General features: G+C 53.7%; 7 protein-coding genes and 1 non-coding gene across 8 annotated transcripts; 3 read left to right on the plus strand and 5 right to left on the minus strand.

The window, feature by feature from the left end:
- Nucleotides 1-258: 258 nt before the first annotated feature.
- BO82DRAFT_358189 (SWIB/MDM2 domain protein) lies at nucleotides 259-2,239 on the minus strand. The gene is made up of 5 exons (XM_025636221.1): nucleotides 1,815-2,239; nucleotides 1,596-1,732; nucleotides 1,030-1,500; nucleotides 923-976; nucleotides 259-855 (listed from the first exon to the last, which is right to left on the minus strand). The coding sequence occupies exons 1-5, from the start codon at nucleotides 1,819-1,821 to the stop codon at nucleotides 670-672; spliced, it is 855 nt and encodes a 284-aa protein (XP_025487721.1). The 5' UTR covers nucleotides 1,822-2,239; the 3' UTR covers nucleotides 259-669.
- Nucleotides 2,240-2,489: 250 nt separating this feature from the next.
- On the plus strand, nucleotides 2,490-5,248 carry EifCb (translation initiation factor eIF3 core subunit b). Its single transcript, XM_025636222.1, has 4 exons — nucleotides 2,490-2,673; nucleotides 2,772-2,964; nucleotides 3,021-4,554; nucleotides 4,623-5,248. The coding sequence occupies exons 1-4, from the start codon at nucleotides 2,601-2,603 to the stop codon at nucleotides 5,049-5,051; spliced, it is 2,229 nt and encodes a 742-aa protein (XP_025487722.1). The 5' UTR covers nucleotides 2,490-2,600; the 3' UTR covers nucleotides 5,052-5,248.
- A 251-nt stretch (nucleotides 5,249-5,499) lies between these two features.
- On the minus strand, nucleotides 5,500-6,650 carry BO82DRAFT_358192 (putative extracellular SCP domain protein Pry1; the record flags this gene model as incomplete). The annotated part of the gene is made up of 2 exons (XM_025636223.1): nucleotides 6,235-6,650; nucleotides 5,500-6,087 (listed from the first exon to the last, which is right to left on the minus strand). Exons 1-2 carry the CDS (start codon nucleotides 6,595-6,597, stop codon nucleotides 5,500-5,502), a joined length of 951 nt encoding a protein of 316 aa, XP_025487723.1. The 5' UTR covers nucleotides 6,598-6,650.
- A 349-nt stretch (nucleotides 6,651-6,999) lies between these two features.
- Nucleotides 7,000-10,060, minus strand: BO82DRAFT_358194 (exocyst complex component Sec10 family protein). The gene is made up of 3 exons (XM_025636224.1): nucleotides 9,735-10,060; nucleotides 7,380-9,654; nucleotides 7,000-7,321 (listed from the first exon to the last, which is right to left on the minus strand). The coding sequence occupies exons 1-3, from the start codon at nucleotides 9,775-9,777 to the stop codon at nucleotides 7,051-7,053; spliced, it is 2,589 nt and encodes an 862-aa protein (XP_025487724.1). The 5' UTR covers nucleotides 9,778-10,060; the 3' UTR covers nucleotides 7,000-7,050.
- Nucleotides 10,061-10,767: 707 nt separating this feature from the next.
- Nucleotides 10,768-14,346, plus strand: BO82DRAFT_406121 (uncharacterized protein; the record flags this gene model as incomplete). Its single annotated transcript, XM_025639546.1, has 13 exons — nucleotides 10,768-10,848; nucleotides 10,899-10,940; nucleotides 11,053-11,285; nucleotides 11,351-11,406; nucleotides 11,464-11,560; nucleotides 11,609-11,960; nucleotides 12,021-12,317; nucleotides 12,378-12,468; nucleotides 12,517-12,608; nucleotides 13,185-13,333; nucleotides 13,461-13,523; nucleotides 13,627-14,024; nucleotides 14,081-14,346. The coding sequence occupies 13 exons, from the start codon at nucleotides 10,768-10,770 to the stop codon at nucleotides 14,344-14,346; spliced, it is 2,217 nt and encodes a 738-aa protein (XP_025487725.1).
- An 834-nt stretch (nucleotides 14,347-15,180) lies between these two features.
- BO82DRAFT_248805 (uncharacterized protein) lies at nucleotides 15,181-16,155 on the minus strand (the record flags this gene model as incomplete). Its single annotated transcript, XM_025630857.1, has 2 exons — nucleotides 15,181-15,866; nucleotides 15,966-16,155. Coding segments are annotated over 2 exons (876 nt in total), but the record flags the coding sequence as incomplete, so codon positions are not given.
- A 1,014-nt stretch (nucleotides 16,156-17,169) lies between these two features.
- Nucleotides 17,170-17,270, plus strand: BO82DRAFT_t274. Its single transcript has one exon. It is a non-coding gene; the product is annotated as a tRNA-Ser (tRNA).
- A 260-nt stretch (nucleotides 17,271-17,530) lies between these two features.
- On the minus strand, nucleotides 17,531-19,133 carry BO82DRAFT_358200 (3-deoxy-7-phosphoheptulonate synthase). The gene is made up of 4 exons (XM_025636225.1): nucleotides 18,905-19,133; nucleotides 18,790-18,844; nucleotides 17,815-18,720; nucleotides 17,531-17,761 (listed from the first exon to the last, which is right to left on the minus strand). Exons 1-4 carry the CDS (start codon nucleotides 18,908-18,910, stop codon nucleotides 17,607-17,609), a joined length of 1,122 nt encoding a protein of 373 aa, XP_025487727.1. The 5' UTR covers nucleotides 18,911-19,133; the 3' UTR covers nucleotides 17,531-17,606.
- Nucleotides 19,134-19,491: the final 358 nt, after the last annotated feature.

Here is a 19,491-nt window from a genome sequence, read left to right on the forward strand (position 1 = left end):
TGAGCAAATAAGCATCATCGATGACATCCCCCTCCTTCCCCCCCTTTCCCCTCCTTAATTCACTGAGACTGACTACCGAGTATGCAAACTGGCCCAGCTCATGCTATGACTCATCTCGAGTCATGATAACTCATCAACAACATTCAAATAAAAGCCGAGTCGAGGTTGTGTCTTATCTTCTCCCCAAACTGCCCCATGGCCTACCACTCTTCGATGTGAGGGGGAAGGCGATCCAATTGCTTATGCACACTCAGTTGGATTTCTGGCATTCATCACTAATGCCTACGCTGTAAGGCGACAGGCTATACGAGCCCACCATCAGAATCATATATGATCTCTAAATAGAATTATCCATCGCGCCTAGTTCAAAGGCAGCACCAACTCCCGCTGGAGAGAAACTATCAAATCAACAAAAGGAAACATGAGGCAAGCATCTCGCCAATGACAATATCAGTAAATAAAACCAAGAGAAGGGGAAATGCCAGGGATGAGACACTATGAGAGGGCAATGAGAGAATAAATAAGAAACAAAGCAATGTAGCGCCGGGTCTCCTTATGCGGTGCAATGAGTGGAAATAAGATAGTCGTAAAGTGCAGCAACATATTCGCCGCAGGCTGCCCTGTCCTGAAGGCAACCGGTCACCGTAATTCTCGATCAACGGCAACAGGTCATTCGTCGGGGCTATATAAGTTTTGACTCAGGATTTTGGTCATGGTAAACATATGTATACGGTCTTGTTTGAAGACTGCGCGCATGGCGTCGTCGCAGCAGATCTGTCGCCTATCACTAGGGTCTTGAAGATCATGCTCGTGAATATACTGCCAGAGTCGCTTGACTGTCTGCGGACGAGAGAGCTGTGGTCTAGTCAGCAACAACGCCAGAGGATGAGAAAAAAACATAACAGACAAGGGGTAAACAGACAGTAACCTCGCCACCCAACAGAGCGGAAAGCGCTGGTGAAAGAGTGAGGGGTTTCTGAGGTAGTGTTAGCGAATATATTAGACTTGAGAGAGTAATCTGAAGCTCACATGAAAACCGCCTGACCGGTTGATTTTCTTCCCCGATTCTGAACCCGACTCAACATCAGAATCATCTTCCGCCTTGACCTTCTTAGATGTCTTCGCCTTGGTCTTCTTCTTCACGGGAGGAGCTCTGCGCGCATTGCCCCCACGGGTTTGACGAGCGCGCATATTCTCCTCGGCCTGTAGCTTTGCAGCGTAAAGGGCATCCGCATCAATGTCATTGTCCGGCTTCTTCTTCTTTGCCGGGGGCGTCTTGCTCGAAAGGTCCGAATTATCCTCACTATCCGCTTGGCGTTTGTGAGAGATTGAGGACTGTGCAGGAGACGATGGTTCCGGAGGGGGAGTTTCGGAGCCATGGCTGGGACCATGGCCATTGGTAGTTGGGACAGCAGTCACAGCCGGCTCGGGTGCAGCTACAATGCCCCCTTTGGCCGCGAAGATGTCGAAACGCTCCATGATAAGCTGCTTGACGGCAGCCTGAATACAAAAACGAGGTTAGCAGTATGATACGCTGACGCTGGCAGTATAAAAAGCAGGGTGTCGCGAGGAGAGTCCAAGTCCGGGGAGCTGACCTTTTGCGGGGTAAGGTCATATCCGATCTCTTCCTGAAGGCCTTTGCGAATGCGCTTCTCGGAGATAGTATTCAAGTCGCTTTTTGCTAAGATCGAATCAATGATCGGAGTGAACTGAACACGAGCTTCTGGTGAGACTGGCGCAAAAATAAGGTGATGTCAGTTGAGAGCGATCTCGGCACTGCTGCATGACCCGGGTACATCGGACTCCGAACTTACGCGACATTTTGTTCCAGTGGCTTCGCTATCCGCGTTAGTTCCAAAACAAATGTGAACGAAGACTCGAAAAGATGCCAATTGCTGGCCAGAAGCTGAACGGAGGCTAATATGGCAGCAAATGGCAGGGTCTAGGGCGCGGGTGGTGGTGCTCTGGGAGGAGGAAGCGTCTAGATCTGGGCGTAGCGCTGGCGCTTAGGACCGGCGGGGCATAAGAGGGAGAACGATAGAGAAATGCCCGGAGGATGCGATGCAAGACGAGGGATTGTGCAACGAACAACGAGGAAAAGAGATAATGACTGGAAGATGGCCGGTCCAGGACTACCAACAGCTCTCACCCACACGAGCAAGACGGAAGACGAGGCGGGGAGGGGGACGATACGTGGGATCGCGATTGTTATGATGTCCAGGCCAAGCCGATGTACAGGTCGGGTCGGTTAGAGTGACAATCATCATCAGCCGGTCGAGAAGCTGGGGGACACGGCTTAGTTAATCCAGATCACGTGCATGACACTAGTCCCCGACTTCCCCCACTCCTTCTCCTTTCCTTTCGAGTTCCCGCCCAGCCACACCAAGTCAGGTGACTCACAATCACCTGATCTATAGCTGACTCAGCTGCTTCGCACACAGAAGCGCTTGCGGTTTGGGATTTGCTCTTTTTGCCCTAAAATCAGCCAAAACGGGGTCGACCAGCAGAAAATCCAGAACAGGATCTTTCCTCCTCCGTATCAACGCTCTCCACCCCGTTCCCCTCCCCCCTCTTTATCGCCGTCCGCTGTGAGTGCAAATATGGCGCCCAGTTTCGACACCCTCTCCGAGCAGGACCTCCACGAAGAGGAGGAGGAGGAGATTGACTTCTCCGGTGAGTGCGACCCGACTCGCGTTCTTTGTCCTGTCCTGTCCTATTGCCCGTGCCCCTCGTCCCTCGTCACTAACCGCGATCGGTTTTTGGTCTCGCAGACCTGAAGGAACAATTCGAAGTGAAGCTTGATGAGGGTTTGGATACATTTGTTGTCATCGATGGGCTTCCGATCGTGCCCGAGGAGAGCAGGCAGAAGCTCATTAAGTTCTTGTTGAGGAAGCTCACCACCGCCGGCAACACCTCCGAAGATGCTGTTTTCATGCCCATCAACGACAAGAACATGTCCGAAGGGTATGTACTAGGAACTCGGGCTGGAACTGCAGGGAAAAATTAACGTTGGGTCGTAGTTTCGCCTTCGTCGAATATGAGACTCCCGAACAAGCCGTCGCTGCCGTGAAGGCCCTGCACGGTGTCCCCCTCGACAAGAAGCACACTCTCGCTGTCAACAAATTGATGGATATCGACCGCTACGGTCGTGAAGGACGTGTCGACGAGGAATACAAGCCCCCCACTATCGAACCCTTTAAGGAGAAGGAGCACCTCCGCTCGTGGCTCGCCGACCCCAATGCTCGCGACCAGTTCGCCCTCTACCGTGGCGACAAGGTCGGCGTTTTCTGGAACAACAAGAACCACCCGCCCGAGAATGTTGTCGATCGTGCCCACTGGACGCAGCTGTTCGTCCAGTGGTCCCCCAAGGGTACCTACCTCGCCTCTGTCCACCCTCAGGGCATTCAACTCTGGGGTGGCCCGGCTTTCTCGAAGCAAAAGCAGTTCCCTCACCCGTTTGTGCAGTTGGTTGAGTTCTCGCCCGGTGAGAACTACATCACCACCTGGTCCGCGCGCCCCATTCAGGTTGAGGAGGGTCACCCTGTTTTGACCTACGAGGAAGAAGGAAAGAACATCATCATCTGGGATATCGTTACCGGAAAGCCCCTGCGTTCGTTCGTTTCCAACGATCTCGCCGCTGGCCCTGGTGCCGAGGGTGATGCCCAGCCCAAGAAGAAGGTTCAGTGGCCCGCTTTCAAGTGGTCTGCTGATGAGAAGTACGTTGCGAGAATGCAGCAATCCCAGTCGATCTCCATCTACGAACTTCCCCGGATGAACTTGCTGGGCAAGACCTCCGTCAAGATCGATGGTGTTATGGACTTCGAATGGTCCCCCGCCACTGTTACCCGCGAGGGCGTGAAGCAATACGAACAGCTGCTCTGCTTTTGGACTCCCGAAATCGGCAGCAACCCCGCTCGTGTCGCCCTGATGAGCGTTCCCTCGAAAGAAATCGTTCGTACCCGTAACCTTTTCAACGTCTCCGATGTCAAGCTGCACTGGCAATCACAAGGTACCTACGTCTGTGTGAAGGTGGATCGTCACTCCAAGTCCAAGAAATCCATGGCCACCAACCTGGAGATTTTCCGCATCCGTGAGAAGGGTGTTCCGGTCGAGGTTGTTGACAGTCTCAAGGATACCGTGATCAACTTCGCCTGGGAGCCGAATGGAGGACGTTTCGTCCTGATCACGAACGGTGAGGCTGCCGGCGGTGCTGGCGCTCCCCCCAAGACGGCAGTTTCCTTCTTCGCCCCCGAGAAGAAGGGTGTTTCTGCCGGTAACTTCAAGCTTGTGCGCACCATTGAGAAGAAGACGAGCAACGCCATCTACTGGTCGCCCAAGGGTCGCTTCGTTGTCGTTGCCACGGTTCACTCTCAATCGAGCTTCGACATCGACTTCTGGGATATGGATTTCGAGGGTGAGAAGCCCGAGGGTGAGAAGGATTTGGCCGCCAATCTGCAGCTGATGAAGACGGTCGAGCACTACGGTGTTACGGACATTGACTGGGATCCCACCGGTCGTTACGTTGTCACCAGTGCTAGTGTGTGGACCCACTCGGTACGTTCATATTTGAATTTCAAAGCCTTCCCACTCGCTGAGACACCATCGCTAACCTGTACCTGTAGATGGAAAACGGCTGGAACATCCACACTTTCGCCGGTCAGACCCTCTCCGAGAACCCGACCGAAAAGTTCAAGCAGTTCGTCTGGCGCCCTCGCCCCCCTACTCTTCTCAGCAAGGAGGAGCAGAAGCAGGTGCGCAAGAACCTGCGCGAATACTCCAAGGAGTTCGACGAGGAGGACAAGTACGCTGTCGACATTGCCAACACCGCGGTGGTGGAGACGCGCAAGCGCGTTCTCAACGAGTGGGTTGCCTGGATGCGTCGGGAGAAGGAGCTCTTGGCCGAAGAGCGCGAGGCCTACGGCCTCTCCGAGGAGGCCGATACTCCCAAGCTGGCCAAGGATGCATCCGCGGTCTCCAGCGAACAGGGCGACACCGTTGTCGAGGAGATTGTCGAGGAGATCGTCGAGGAGAGCGAGGAGATCATTGGTTGATTGGGGTTCCTTTTTTTGCCGTATTTAATGTGTTCCATTTCCATCCCATTGCCCATTTTTTCTCTTTTCTCCATTCCTGCATCTTGTCTGTCGATATCCTCCTATTTTTTTCCTCCCTCTACCTCTCCCTCTCTCTTCGAAGTTTTCACATTTTCTTCCTGTGAGCTTCCTTCCATGATACGCCCCTTGGCTCGGTTCCAGCTTGCAAAAGCAGTGGGGAGCAGACCTTTTGCTGGAACATCGAAACCCAAAGAAAAAAAAAGCGAATAGATCTGTATTGCATATTTCACTTTATCCCCAAGCGTGTGGGGGAGACTAAATGATATGCGTGACGTTCGGTAGTATGAGAGATGACAGACAATGATGAAACTCAAAGCAGTTCTTGCAACTATGATTAAGTGATTACGTGCTTCCTTTTGGCCCTGCACCAGAACTATCAAACAATAAACTAAACATCCAGATAATCCCACACCCACTGACCCATATCCCCCGACCCCAGAACAGCAAGCCCATACGCAACCAACGTCCAACCCTTGCCCCCCAAAATCGCACCAGCAGCTGGAGCAGCCCCCGACGTTCCCGACGCCACCGAAGTCCTACTCCCCCCATTATTATTCCCACCAGTCTGCCACGGCCCGGAATACGTACTCGCCGCCTGCACATTGATGCGAAAGAACGCCTTATCGCCCAGTTTCTCATTGCCGCCCAGCACGTTCCCGGGGGGCGCATACTCGCACACCACGTACCAGCCCTGCGGCCGCTGGATCCCATTAATCCCCTCGCCACCATTCTTACTGGGATCCCCATTCTTCGTCCCCTGCGAGCTCTTCCCATCATTCACATCCACGCCGCAGTCCACGGCCGCGCAGCCCACCTCCGTCGTCGCCCGCCACACCAGCTGCGTGAAATGGCCCGTCTCCTCGGTGAACCCCGTCGGGTCCCGGAAGTTGTAGCGCAGGCCCTCGTCGCCCCACGCGGCCACGGCGGTCGTCGCGTTCGGGAACCCGAAGGCGAGGTTCTCGCCGTGAGGGCCGTGCTTCACCCTTTAGTCAACAAATTGGCGTATATGCTCGGGGGGAGGACTCTCGGGGTATCTGGGTCCGGGCTGCGTGTGGGATGGGGTTGAGGAAACGAACAGTGGTGGCGAAGAGCGAAGGAAAGCTGCACAGAAAACCGAACTCACCGAATGCGCCCATCTACACCCTTCGGCCCATTTCTTGGCATATTCGGCGAGGCTCTTGTTCCAGATGAGGTTGCTGGCGTTGTGGGCTTGGCGGTAGGTGTTGGTGACGCTGAGGATGGTGTTCTCGAAGAGGTCGAGCGAGGTGTAGGAGGCCGGGTGGGGGACGGTGGGCGTTGCGACGGTGGTAGCTGTCACCGTGACGACGATGATGGTCGTCGTTTGCTGCTGGGGGGCGAGGGCTGCTTCGGCGGCGCTTAGGATTGCGAGGAGGAGGAGGATGGTGATGGAGAGCCAGCGGAGGAGAAGGGTGGTGGTGGTGGTGGCTGATGTTGTTGTCGGTGGTAGTAGGTTGTTGGTGGGCATCTTGGTGGTCGGTTATCATTCAGATAACTGTCATGGTGTTATCGTTAGGTCGTTCCGATGGGATGGGGAAAGGGCAGCATTGAGAGAAAGAGAGAAAGAAAGGAAGAATAGAACCGGGGTGAGAGGATGCAGGCCCAGATGCCAGTCCACCAATTGTCCGTTTGCTCACTGTTTACAGTTCAAAAACAGGGTCTGTGACGGGCTGGCAGACCCAGACCACCAAGACATCCTGAAACGGAGAGACTCTCTGGATATTCCGATATATTATGACTGCATGATGCAACGGCGCCTCGAAGAAGCAGGGTCTATGACTTAAGTGTAGATCTAGAATAGAGGATCGACCCTTCGGACCGTCCCGGATGCTACCTGACGACCCAAATTACGTCTCGAAATGCGCTCCAAGTTCTGTCGAGGGGTATTCATAGCTCTCTATATACATGGTATATTCATGGTTCACATAACACTACATCCAATGCCATACATGGCTCGTTCCACATCCCGCTTGACTAGCAGCCAGTCTGCTCGTCGCTCGGCGAATTCGTACACTTCCTCCACCCGCCAGATCCCATAGAACCGATCCGCATCAGCAATGATCGTGGCTAACTCTTTGGCATCGGACGAGTCAATCAGGTATATTTGCGACAATTCCCGTAACGCCTTGAAATAGATCAGGAGGTCCTGATTCTTGAACCCTTGAATGAATTTGAAATAGTGGGTCATGTCGCTTGAGAGGTTGTTAGCTGGGTTCAATCATGTAGTGTGAAACAGGTGAGAGCGCTTACCTGATAAGCTTCAAAGATCCCTCGATGCTGATCCGCTGTCGCTTGAGGTGCTTGCACAAGGCGGCAAAAAGGCGTAGTCCTACCTCCTGATTGAAGACATCCAGCATGCTCTTGTCTGTGCTGCCCACAAGCATCTGAGTATGCGAAGATACCACATCTACCACGGCAGCCGCCGCCTCAGTGATGCTCACATCCATGGTCTTTCGGTACGGATCCTGGGAAACACTGGGGTTGAAGTCTGTCGCTAACTGTCGTGTCGCGAGGATATAATCCACTTCCTCCATGAGCACGTCAATGCCTTTGTTCAGTCCAGCAGCCACCCGCTCATCGAGGTTCTGCTCGAACTTTTTCTTTTCCTTTACGGCCGGGTCGAGGAAGTCGTTCCGGTCGGTTAACTTAGCGCCAACAAGCTCCTGCTCGTAGAAAACATCGATCATCTGCAAGATAAGATCGCCAACATTAACCAACTCCAGAAAAGTTACCAACGGCTCAACCCCGGACTGATCCCGTTCTCCCTGTTCGCGGGGCCGATAATTGGATAAATGGCTAACAGCCTTGTCAAAGCCGCCGATCAGATGGCGGTGCCCAAGAATGCGCACTAAAGTTACAAAAATGGCCTCGCACTGCTGTTTGGCTGCACTTCCATATTCGCCTCCCACGTTGACAAACTGCGCAGCTCGTTCTAGGCTGCTTTTCGCAGCGTGCACAAGGCTCAAAGCGATCTCAATGCTGAACAGAGATCGAATACCTTCTAGCTTGGATTTCATTACCGCAGCCTTTGCTGCAAGTTCTGTGGTCGGTGCTTCCGTCACTGGAGGTGTGGCAGGTGAACCGATCGTGGAAAATCGGTTTGGGCTCTTCAAGGATGACGTATCATCAGGAGAGGGATCTGGCGTCGACTTGGTTTCTGTTGTCTTGCTCCCTGAAAAGCTGGGGAGGATATTAACAGGCGCCATAATCACTTTTTTGAACGAGGTCAGAAAGTCCCGTTTGTCAGCCTGTCGGTTGACGTTGGACATCAGAAACAGCTCGGTTGATGCAGCCTGCTCTGAAAGTTGCCGATCCCATTCCCCCACCGCTGCTTCGGACTTTTTCCGGAAATGGTCTAATTCTTCTGCAAAATACAAATCCAAGTGAGGTTCGTATGTTTTCGCAATAACGTGCTGCAAGAACTCGTCGAATGTATCGGGTGAATTTTGAATGGGCAGCAGTGTATCCGATAGATTGAGACATTGTGCGAATGTTCCCGATACCGCTGTGAGGTAAGACTCAATATTTGTGCGATGTAATTCGTCAAAGATGGCTGTCAAGTATGGGAATAGTACATCTTGTCCGACTTTTTCGACAAATGGCGTGCCGACCTGTAATTGCGGGGGGAAAGCACGGTTGATAATCGAGACCTCCTCGTTGTAGGCGACACTCATCCGGGTAAAGAAAGCCTGGGTATGTTCCAACTTGACACTTCCTGCGAAAGTGTCGAGACAGTCGGTCACACTTCCAAAATCCGATTTGCGCGTAACCAGGTGGTTGTGGTGGATGAAGAGCTCGATGGCTGCGCCACCACCGTTCAACGTATATAACACGTGGGCATATTCCCGCATTCTGTTTTCAATGTCTTCAGTCTCGTAGCCGTGTCGAAACTCTTTGACCGCGTTTGTTTCGAAGGCCGACACAGCTGACTGCAGCTGTTGGGTTCGTTCATGCCAACCGTCAGTACAATCACTGTTGGAGAACGCCTGCAACTGAGAGAGTATTTGTGCCTGGTGTTGCGGATTGCTGTAGTCTCGAAACAGCAGACTGTCGGCCGAAGCTCCTGAGATAACGATGTCATTGTAATACGGTGCCAGCGCCGCGTGTATCTTTCCATACTCTTGACGAGCTTCTCCGCGCACTGATTTGACCTGTCTCAACACGCCCAAGACGGGATCGTCCTCCGAACTATCTTTGACATTGGTAGCAGCAGGGGTAGACAGTTGTATTTGGTCGAAGCCATCGGCGAGCGAACCCAAAGCGTGGTCAGGTTTGCGCTGAGTCGCATCAACTGCTTCTTGGAGATCCACCGCCTCTTTGTGCTCGATGGTTTTCATGTCGGCTATGGTTCCAAAGGTGTCTTCGACATGTTTGCGAGCCTCCAACTCATCCCAGCACCCAATTTGTTTCAGCTTCTGCACCCATCTAGTGTCATCGTATGCCATTTCGCGCAAGAGTTTCGATGACCGAGCGACTCGGATGAGGTCGACAGGGGAGAGATAATCAAGGATGGACGACATGATCTCTGGGTCGCGATCGGTCAACATTAGAATCCCAAGCAACCTTCCTTAGATTCTGGCCCAAGCCGCAGTTTATGGAACATACCTGCTGGAAGGGCCGCCCTGGAGATCTCCTCCATGGAGGCCATTCTGAGTGAAGCCAAAACATCTCTGCGAGGCTTCTGTTTGTTCCCTGGCCCATTCCTGGCGTTCTGCATCTTGATCAACTGCGATTTGGCATCGAGATATGAATTGTGGTTCAGTGAGCACCGGCGCAGCTGAAGTCCGGCCGGGCAAGTCGGTCAGGGTCCCAGTGGGCGGTGCCCACCAGGAAACTACTAGTAGTAAGTAGTTCGCTCCGCGGGGCGGCCCCAAATTCAGGTCACGATAAGCTTGAGCTCGAATCCACGGTATCCTGGTATCATAATGTTGATAAGGCACCTGTACAGCTGCACATGTGAAAAGGAAATCTGCTTTGTATCAAATAAAGAGGTTGTGAGCACCTATTGGCACTCCTCAACGGTCCGTGTCAACCGCCAACCCCAGAAAACGGGCTATGGGAATGGATCAGCCGGATGTTTTTCCCTTCCGGCCCAAGCCGCCGGTTCGATCATGCTTTACCAACATCAACAACCAACGACGTGGATAAATGGCATCACTTAGAGATAGTGACCTAAGCTAGCTCAAACCAATCAGTGAATGTTTATTCTAGATCTGGACAATGGAATCATACACAGTGAAGTACTTCCCATCAATTATGATCCATTCGTGGTTCCCGAAACCTCAAGGATGTAGATATATTTGGTGGAGGGGTTTCGCACAGGAAAGGGCCAGCTTCCACTCAGGCTTCTAGTAACCTTCGGTTCTTGAGACCCGTGCTCCTAAACATTGAGGTTAAAATGATAGTGATTGTAAGGCAACTATGAAATGACATTGATGCTTTCGAAAAGCGGATCCAGAAGGTGCCCCAGGCCACATGGCATGTCGAGGTACCTGCTCTTTTCGTCGACTTCCTGACCACTAGCATCTCATGTCTACTGTACTTCATATCCGCCCATCAATGAATGGTGCTACATGTGTCGCCAGTCATACGGAATCTTGAGCTGAAGATGGGCTCTACCAGCTGCATCTCGCGTACAATGGATGTGCACCAGCCAGTTCTCCACATCGAAGCTCGTGTCAAGACCAACAACGACGGCATCATCATCCGCACGGACTTAGTACGCAACCAGAAGAACGGATCAATTTCCCCCCTCTGACCCCTGATTAGATCCGAGACGAACTCACCAAGTGGCTGACTGATAAGTTCGTGGTTCTCTCTCTTGGACAAGAGATCGTCTCGTTCGGCAAGTCATCCGCAGCCAACAGATCCAGACAAAACTGTTAATAGTTGATCAGATGGGCTAAGCAACTCCCATGCTCAGGCTCTGGATTCCGTGCTCGTTTGCGAGTGCACCGGTGGTACCATGGAATCCGGAGCATATCCGCTGGATCAGGTAAGGTTGGATGTGCAAGCATACCAGCTCCATACGCAACTGGAGTCCGATGACCCTCACCTCGCCCAGACACTCAATGGTCACACCGAGAATAGTATGAACTCAACGAGGGCCAGGGTCATGGCCCTGCCCAACTCAGATCTGAATGGACTCTGGGAATCGTACGGAAGCTCTACCCCCATCTCCAGTTCCATGCTCGCGTGCTGGTCTAATCTATGCTTGGTAGCTTGCACTTCGCTGAGCCTATCCAGTTAACGCTCCTTACTGCTATCAGCAGAATGCGTACGTGATCTACGACACAGGCATATGCTCCGCGGTTTCCTAATTACAGACGTCCAGTCTCGTTCTCTGCCTGCAAGCTCGACAGATGGACTATTAACTGGAACAAGCTGGTTCTCCTATGGGGCCCACCTGGAACGGGCAAAACAAGCTTGTGGTGCGTTCCAGCACGAGACCATGAGTCCAAACACTAAAAGTATCCTAGTCGCGGTCTAGCTCAGAAGCTTGCCATACGCCTGGGGAAAGACTATCCCCAGAGTAAAATGTTCGAGATCAACGCGCACGCGCTAGGGAGTAAGTTCTTCAGCGAGGGAGCGAAATTAGTGGACCAGATGTTTGAGCGCATAGATCTGCTGCTTGAAGAGGAGGACGAAACGCTCGTCTGCGTATTTATCGATGAAATCGAGACGCTCGCTGCCAATAGAGATCGAGCTTTGAGTAGCAACGAGCCATTTGATGCCATTCGAGCCGTGAACGCTCTGTTGACAGGCCTCGACAAAATCAAGGCCCATCCAAATGTGATTGTGGTCTGTACGAGCAACTTGTTGACTGCACTGGTAAGCATTCAACCATAGCACAGTATGGAAGCGGCTGACAAGCATCGTCGCCTTGTGTAGGACCCGGCGTTTCTCGACCGCGTCGATATCAAGCAATGTGTACCAAATTTATCCAGCCGATCGATCTATCGCATCTACAAAGATTGCCTCGAGGAGATGAGTCGTAATGGTATCATCGAAGGCGCCGCATTTGAGGTGAGACTGAGTCAATCGGACAATCCTCAAGCGAGCTTGTCGTACATGGAAGAGCCAGCCGAGCAGCTCACGTTACCGACGTATGATGAGATGATTGTCAACTACCCGATGTTTCCAGAGGCCGTCCCCACACTGCTGGCCGAGGCGGTGTCGGAGAGTCTGGTCAGTGCAGTCTGTGGAGTTTCAGTGAACACAACGCTGACTCGTGACTTTCTAACGTAGGGACTGAGCGGCCGAACGGTTCGTCGACTAGCCATTCTATCGCTAGTGATGTATGGCGAGGAAGGAAGAAGTGATATTCGCAAGGCCATTCGTGCGCTGAGAAAGGGCATTGCGGCGGAAAGACTGACTAACCAATTAGAGCAGGCCGATTGCAACCCCGAAGTCAGTAAGGTGAAGGGGGATAAGGGGAGGGATCAACAGCCATTGAGGGCTGTAGACCAGGACATGGAGGTATAGGGAGAAGGAAGGACAGCATTAGAAAGTCTGTAATGCCTCGAAGAGTATCAAATCGAGTAGTGGTCCGAGGAAGTGACGGTGCAGTTGATCAGACCAAGTGATTCCGGCCTCGAAAATTGTTTGTTCCGAAAAGTCGCGGTTTTCACCGAAGCCAGTTAGCACCCGGCCAGCAGCCAATCAGCGGGAGGGTTTAGGCAATTCCAAGCCCAAGAGAAACTTGACCCGTTCGACCAACCTCGACTTCAATTGAACCTCCAAAAGCACATTCTCCCACTGCGCTCCAGCCTTGTCTCCCCCCTCCCCTCCTCCTCCCCCCACCCCTTCTTGTGGCTATTGTGCCGTCCTAATTACCCATCGTTCGGAGGGTTATACATATCGTCAGTATGCTGGGCCGTACTGTTTTGCGCAGCGTGCCCTTCCGGGGTGTCGCACGTCAGACCTTGAGCAAGACCTCCACGGTACGCTATTCCCCGACCTTCGACGCCCATTGACCCCAATCCATGAGGTCAATCGACGTGCAATCGATCACCCAAGCCTTCAGCAAGACCGTTTGACTGACTTGCTGAACAGCGTGCGTCTTCCTCTGCCGCCGGTCCCGAATCCGCCAGCTCCCCCTTCAACCTCACACTCACTGCCTCCGCCGCCACCGCCGTCGCTATCGGATCGGCCGCCTATCTCTATGGCCAAGAGGCTCACGCCATGACGCCTGCTGAGGAGGGGTGAGTAACACACTAGAAAGAATCCTGAATTGGCCTTCGACCAGACCAGCTCCGCTACCCCGGAACGAATGGCTCGTCCCAGCCCGGCCAATCACACCACCACAAAGCTAACAGCATCGAAATACAGTCTGCACGCTACCGCATACCCTTGGGAGCACGCCAAGTGGAACAAGACATTCGATCACGCCGCGTGAGTAACCTCTTTACCTTTTTTTCCCGACACCAGGAAGCCCACCCTGGACCTCACTGGCGACTCCCGCAACCTCGGCAATTGTGCTCATATCAAAATACAGTCTCCGCCGTGGTTTCCAGGTCTACCGTGAAGTCTGCGCCAGCTGCCACTCCCTGACCCGTGTGCCCTGGCGCTCGTTCGTCGGTGTCCTCCACACCGTCGATGAGATGAAGGCCATGGCCGAAGAGTACGAGTACGACACCGAGCCCAACGACCAGGGTGAGATCGAGAAGCGTCCCGGAAAGCTGTCCGACTACATCCCCGCCCCCTACCCCAACGAGGAGGCCGCCCGTGCTGCCAACGGTGGTGCTCTGCCCCCGGATCTCAGCTTGATCGTCAAGGGCCGTCACGGTGGCTGCAATTACATCTTCAGTCTGTTGACTGGTTACCCCGACGAGCCCCCAGCTGGTGTTGTCCTCGGTGAGGGCATGAACTTCAACCCCTACTTCCCCGGTACCGGTATGTATCCGATTGGAATCTGATCGACGATTGTTCTCATCTGACTTGGATTCCAGGTATTGCCATGGGTCGTGTTCTCTTCGACGGTGTCGTCGAGTACGAGGACGGCACCCCCGCCACCACCTCCCAGATGGCCAAGGACGTCGTGGAGTTCCTCAACTGGGCCGCCGAGCCCGAGATGGACGACCGCAAGAAGATGGGTGTCAAGGCCATCACCCTTCTGACCGGTCTCTTCGCCCTGAGCGTCTGGGTCAAGCGTTACAAGTGGTCCCCGATTAAGACGAGAAAGATCGTGTACAGCCCCCCCGTTTCCCGGCGCTAGAAGGAGGAGAGGCCTTGCAAAGGCGGAAACGACTTCCATCCGAAGATGTTTATGACAAACACCCGAAAACCAAGTGAAATTGGGAGGCTGCCAGAATGGGAGATCAAAGAAAAATCAAAGAACAATTTCCGGCGACGGGCGAAAGCTTTTTTGATATAAATGCCTGTATCATAACAACCTGCGAGTCGTCCTCATGTGGTTTTGTTTTTCTTTCCTTTCTGCAAAGACTTTTGCTGTTTCACGGACATTTATTCGGTGTGGTCTGTCTCTCTGCTTTATGTTTTGTTAGAAGTGTGTGTGTTGTTTTTTCCTACCTACTCCACAGGACACCTGTATCTTGTATCCTAGATATTTATTCTCCTTTGAAAATGTTGTTTTTTTTGAAGGTTCCCCCCCGCAATGTCACAATTTTCTTATGTTTTGATTCGATCTCGTGATCCTCGGTATGGACAGTTTCTGCGTGTTGTGGTTGTGGGTGTGGGTGTGGCTGGTGTGGGATGTAAGCTTCTCTCTCTCTCTCTCGCTACATGTAGAAAAAGGGTAGGAGCTAGGTAGCAGCTTATTATCTCAGATTGCATGTATGGTGAGCGTTGAGACATGTACTAGAATGTTCTTTCAGGCACTGTACTCTTGTATCTAGAGCACAAATACCTCTTTTTCCTGCGTAGACCCACCCCATCCACATCATTACATTACGCCTCATATCCTTACCTCTAGCAAGTGACCGCCTCTAGCTAGTAACCGACTATATTCTAACAACGGGTAGCATCAACAAACCCCCTCCCCCTCTTCTACTTTCACCACCCCGTCCTCATCCTCAGCAACGGCAACACCCCCAACCGTCCGCTCCCCATCCCCAAACACCCCCACAAAAAACGAATCATACGACCGCCACATCGCCCCAAACACCGCGTCCTGCGCCCGCACCAACCACCCAGGATGCCGCCCATCCGGACCGGCCAGCGCGCGCCCCAGCCCGATCAGCCCCATCAACACGGGCCCCCACGCCGCCAGGAACGCGACATGCCCGGCCCGCTGCCGCAGCGTCGTGATCCGGTACGGCCGGATGCCGGCCAGATAGGCGCGGTACGCGCGGGGCAGGTTGTGCTCGGCGGCGCCGGCGCGGATGAGGCCCAGGTAGCGCGCTGAGGGCTGGGCGTAGAAGGGGTTGGGGCGGGTGGGAGTTTTGGTTTTGGGTGCTGGGGTTGTGGTTGCGGTTGTGGTGATGGCGGCGGCAGCACCAGGGGACAGTAACGTGTGAGCTTGGAAGGGCACGGTGCCGGGGTGTTCGGGGACCGGGTCCGTTTGGGGGTTGTAGTTCGTGGGGAAGGCGTAGCAGTCGATCACGGTGTCGATGTAGCCGCGGCCGCCGCCTTCGGTGGCGATGATGCGCGCGTAGTCGGAGAGGGTGACTTCGTAGACGACGCCGACGAGCGGCATGCGCGGGCTGTAGTCTGGTTCTCCTCCTGTGGGAGAATTGTGGGTGGTGGTGGTGGTGGTGAGGAGGGGGAGGGAGGGGTCTGTTTCCTTCTGCTGGGGCATCGTCGAGGTGTTGTCCGTGTCGGTGTCGCTGCCCTCCTCATCCCGGTACCTGCTCTCCTCAATGCCCTCAGTAGCACCCCGACGGTATCTCGTCGCCGCGAAACACGGCTCCGCGTACGGTATGCCCGGGAGATCGAAGGTGAGCCACAGACTGGGGACGACGACGTTCGTCTGCGAGAGAGGGCGGATGCCCCGCATGCCGAGGAAGGTTTGCGAGTTCAGGTTCGAGCCGTAGGCGAGATAGAGGACGGATTCGTCGGAGGCCGGGAGCGATTGCGCGCTGACGCCGTGGGCTTGTAGCGCGGCGAGCTTTGCGGCGAGGTGGGTGTCTCTGTTGAGGGCGGGGTTCGCCATGCTGGTGGTGATGGGGGAGCTGGGCTGCTGCTGCTGCTGCTGCTGCTGGGGTGCATCGCCCATGCCCGAAGCATCTATGTGAACCATCGTGGAATACTCCGCGATTGTATGTAGTGTACAATCGAGCGCTTGCTGGGAATAACGCTGGAACTCAATCGATGGAATCGGTGTAACGAAGGAAGACCACCTCAGTAAGCCCGTTAAACATGGACATGACTTGCTGGCAGCCTGTGAGCAACATGATGGGGTTTATATGGGAACTGGAACTGTTGTTGGTCGGCGAAGCCGGGGTTATCGGAACGGATCCTCGACCTGCCGGGGTTGATTACCAATACCTCTCACATCCGGTCGATGAGAGAGTTGCAACTGCTGCTGCTGCTGTGTTCGTGTTTCGTTCTGGGATGATTCTGTTCATGTACCTTGAGCATCACTCACGATGCGGCTCTGATATAAGCTTATGGTCCCTAGTTGTGACCATAGAGCAGCAAGCAGCGGGTAGTGGATTGCGCAATCCCGCAGTTGAATGCAGTAATGGTACCGCATAGCTCTCGGTGCCTTCAGTGCGGAGATTAGATCTGATCGGATCTCCCTCATCATGTGCCATATTGGGGCATACCTCCTCGCTTCCCCATCTTTGTCCGGACTGATCACTGCTAGAAATCTTGTCTACGATCTATGATCTACGCCAATGCTCAATGACAACGTAGTCAGTGATGTGACCTCGAATTGGTGCTCTGCCGCGTCTTCTTTACCTTTTGGGGTCTGCCCAACGGGGCTATCCTTCAGCTTCGTAAAAGCCCTATTGCCTGCCCCTTTCAGAATGCTTCTATTCTTAACCTTGCCTGAATATACTTCATGAAGGCAGTGTAAGCATCCTGGCCCTTTTTATCGCTATGATTGCAAGCGCCGCCTTCTTGTCTTCATCAAGGCAACGTGGCCGAGTGGTTAAGGCGACAGCCTCGAATGCTATCTGATAGCACTGCAAGCTGTTGGGTTCGCCCGCGCGCGTTCAAATCGCGTCGTTGTCGTTAGCTTTTTGTTTTGGTCAAGCTCAAGGATAGGGAATTGGGCTAAGATACTAACTACAACTACTAGCTTACCTCGGCCAACCTCCGTCCGCATCGGAGGACACATAGAGGTAGTGAACATGGGTGCCGCCTGGCGAGTGCCTAGGTGAAAAAGCTACTTAGAATACGATTCATTGATATTCATTACCTAGCTTATTACCCGCCGCAAGGGCGTAGAAGATCCAATGCAACAGAAACCATAGATCACTTTTGTGTTTACCCCGCTCCCCACATCCGATTATAGTCGTGCCTTGGTTACAGTAATATCGAAGAACAAAACAAAACCCGGCGAGCCGCTCACTGGGAAGAGGTCAATTTCTCTCTGCGAGTGCGCACAGCCTGGGCCAGGTTCTCCAGCACCAGCTCCGTATCCTCCCAGTGAATGCAGGCGTCGGTGATACTGACACCGTACTTCAGGCCGGCCTTGCCCTCGGGAGGGACTTTCTGGTTACCTGCAGAACAAAGCATTAGCAAACGAACCAGACATGAGAAGAATCCTACATACCCTCGTTGATGTTGCTTTCGATCATCACGCCCATGATCGCGGTCTCTCCCGCAGCGATCTGCTCCGCCAGAACGGCAGCGACCTTGGGCTGGTTCTTGTGGTTCTTCTGCGAGTTGCCGTGGCTGCAGTCCACCATCAGACGGGGCGGCAGGCCTTGGGCCGCCAGCTTCGCCTTGGCCTCCGTGATGCTCTGCGCGTCGTAGTTGGGGCCCTTGGTGCCACCGCGAAGGATGACGAAGCAATCCGGGTTGCCGACGGTGCCGACGATGGCGGCGACACCGGGCTTGGTGACGGACAGGAAGTGATGGGGATGCTTGACGGAGCCAATGGCATCGACCGCCACGCCCAGCGAGCCATCGGTGCCGTTCTTGAACCCGACGGGGAAGGACAGACCCGAGGCCAGCTCCCGGTGGACCTGCGACTCCGTGGTGCGAGCACCCACGGCTCCAACCGACAGGCAGTCGGCCAGGAACTGTGGGGAGATGGTATCGAGCATCTCGCTGGCAATCGGCATGCCCTTGTTGGTGAGGTCGACGAAGAGCTGGCGAGAGACGCGCAGGCCCTTGTTGATCTTGAAGCTGTTGTCGATGTCGGGGTCATTGATCAGACCCTTCCAGCCGACAGTAGTCCGGGGCTTCTCGAGGTAAGAGCGCATGACAATCAGCAACTCGTCCTGGTATTTCTCCTTCAACTTCAACAGCCGATCGCAGTATTCGAGGGCCATCTCCGGGTCGTGGATCGAGCATGGTCCGATGACGACCATCAAGCGGTGCCGGTCAGTGTCCGTGCCTTGAACGATGGCTGTGGCCTCCTCACGGCCTTCGAGGACTGTTTGTCTCGACTTATCCGTCAAGGCGATCTCATGTTGTAGAAGGTTGGGCGGAGTGAGGGGGTTGTATCCTCGAACTGTGGTGGAAGAGCGCAAGTTGTTAGTCACAATGGCATGGTAAATGAAGAAAATGGGGGCACACATACTTCTCGAGTCTTCCAACGATGTTCTGTCTCCGACATTAGGGTTTTCGATGAAGAACTGTATGGGCTATGGTGAGCATGGGATCCAAAACATCGTGGGTGGCCGCAGGTGACTCACCGACATAGTGGGCGGCGGCGGGGTGGGAAGAGATGGCGATAGAGAGAGATAGGCAGATAGTATGCCCGATGGACTATATGAAGAAGAGGGAGATGATAGGGTTGATTTGAACGAAAGCAACCAAGAAGAAGATGGGGAGAAAAAAAGGCGAGGAGAATCAATTGCACAAAAATGACTAGGTTGTTGTTCAATTGACTCTTATAAGAAATTGTCAAACCTGCTTGTTCACTCGCTCTGGCCGGCTCCTTAAGTCGGCGGGCGGCGCATTTCCATTCGAGTCATAATCTGTCGATCCACGTGACTTCGGTGTGCGGACAGGACAAATGCCCAAAACTGTGCTTCCCATTGGCTGTGCCCCTGGAATGCCTCGCCCACCTGGAAACATACTAAGTACGTACTACGCACAGCCCAGCTGAGCACGTTCTGCAGCTGTATTGCATGGAGCTCAGTAGTCGATTACTACAAATTGTCATCGTTGATCCATTTTTCTCAAGGTTAGCTGAGACTAGAAGCAAACACGATCGACCTGCGACGGCTGGAAGACTATTGCTTGGAAGCGCGTTCTTGAGAATCAATACTCAAGATCG

The sequence above is a fragment of the Aspergillus uvarum genome, assembly GCF_003184745.1.
Source record: "Aspergillus uvarum CBS 121591 unplaced genomic scaffold BO82scaffold_67, whole genome shotgun sequence".
Taxonomy (NCBI): Eukaryota; Fungi; Ascomycota; class Eurotiomycetes; order Eurotiales; family Aspergillaceae; genus Aspergillus; species Aspergillus uvarum.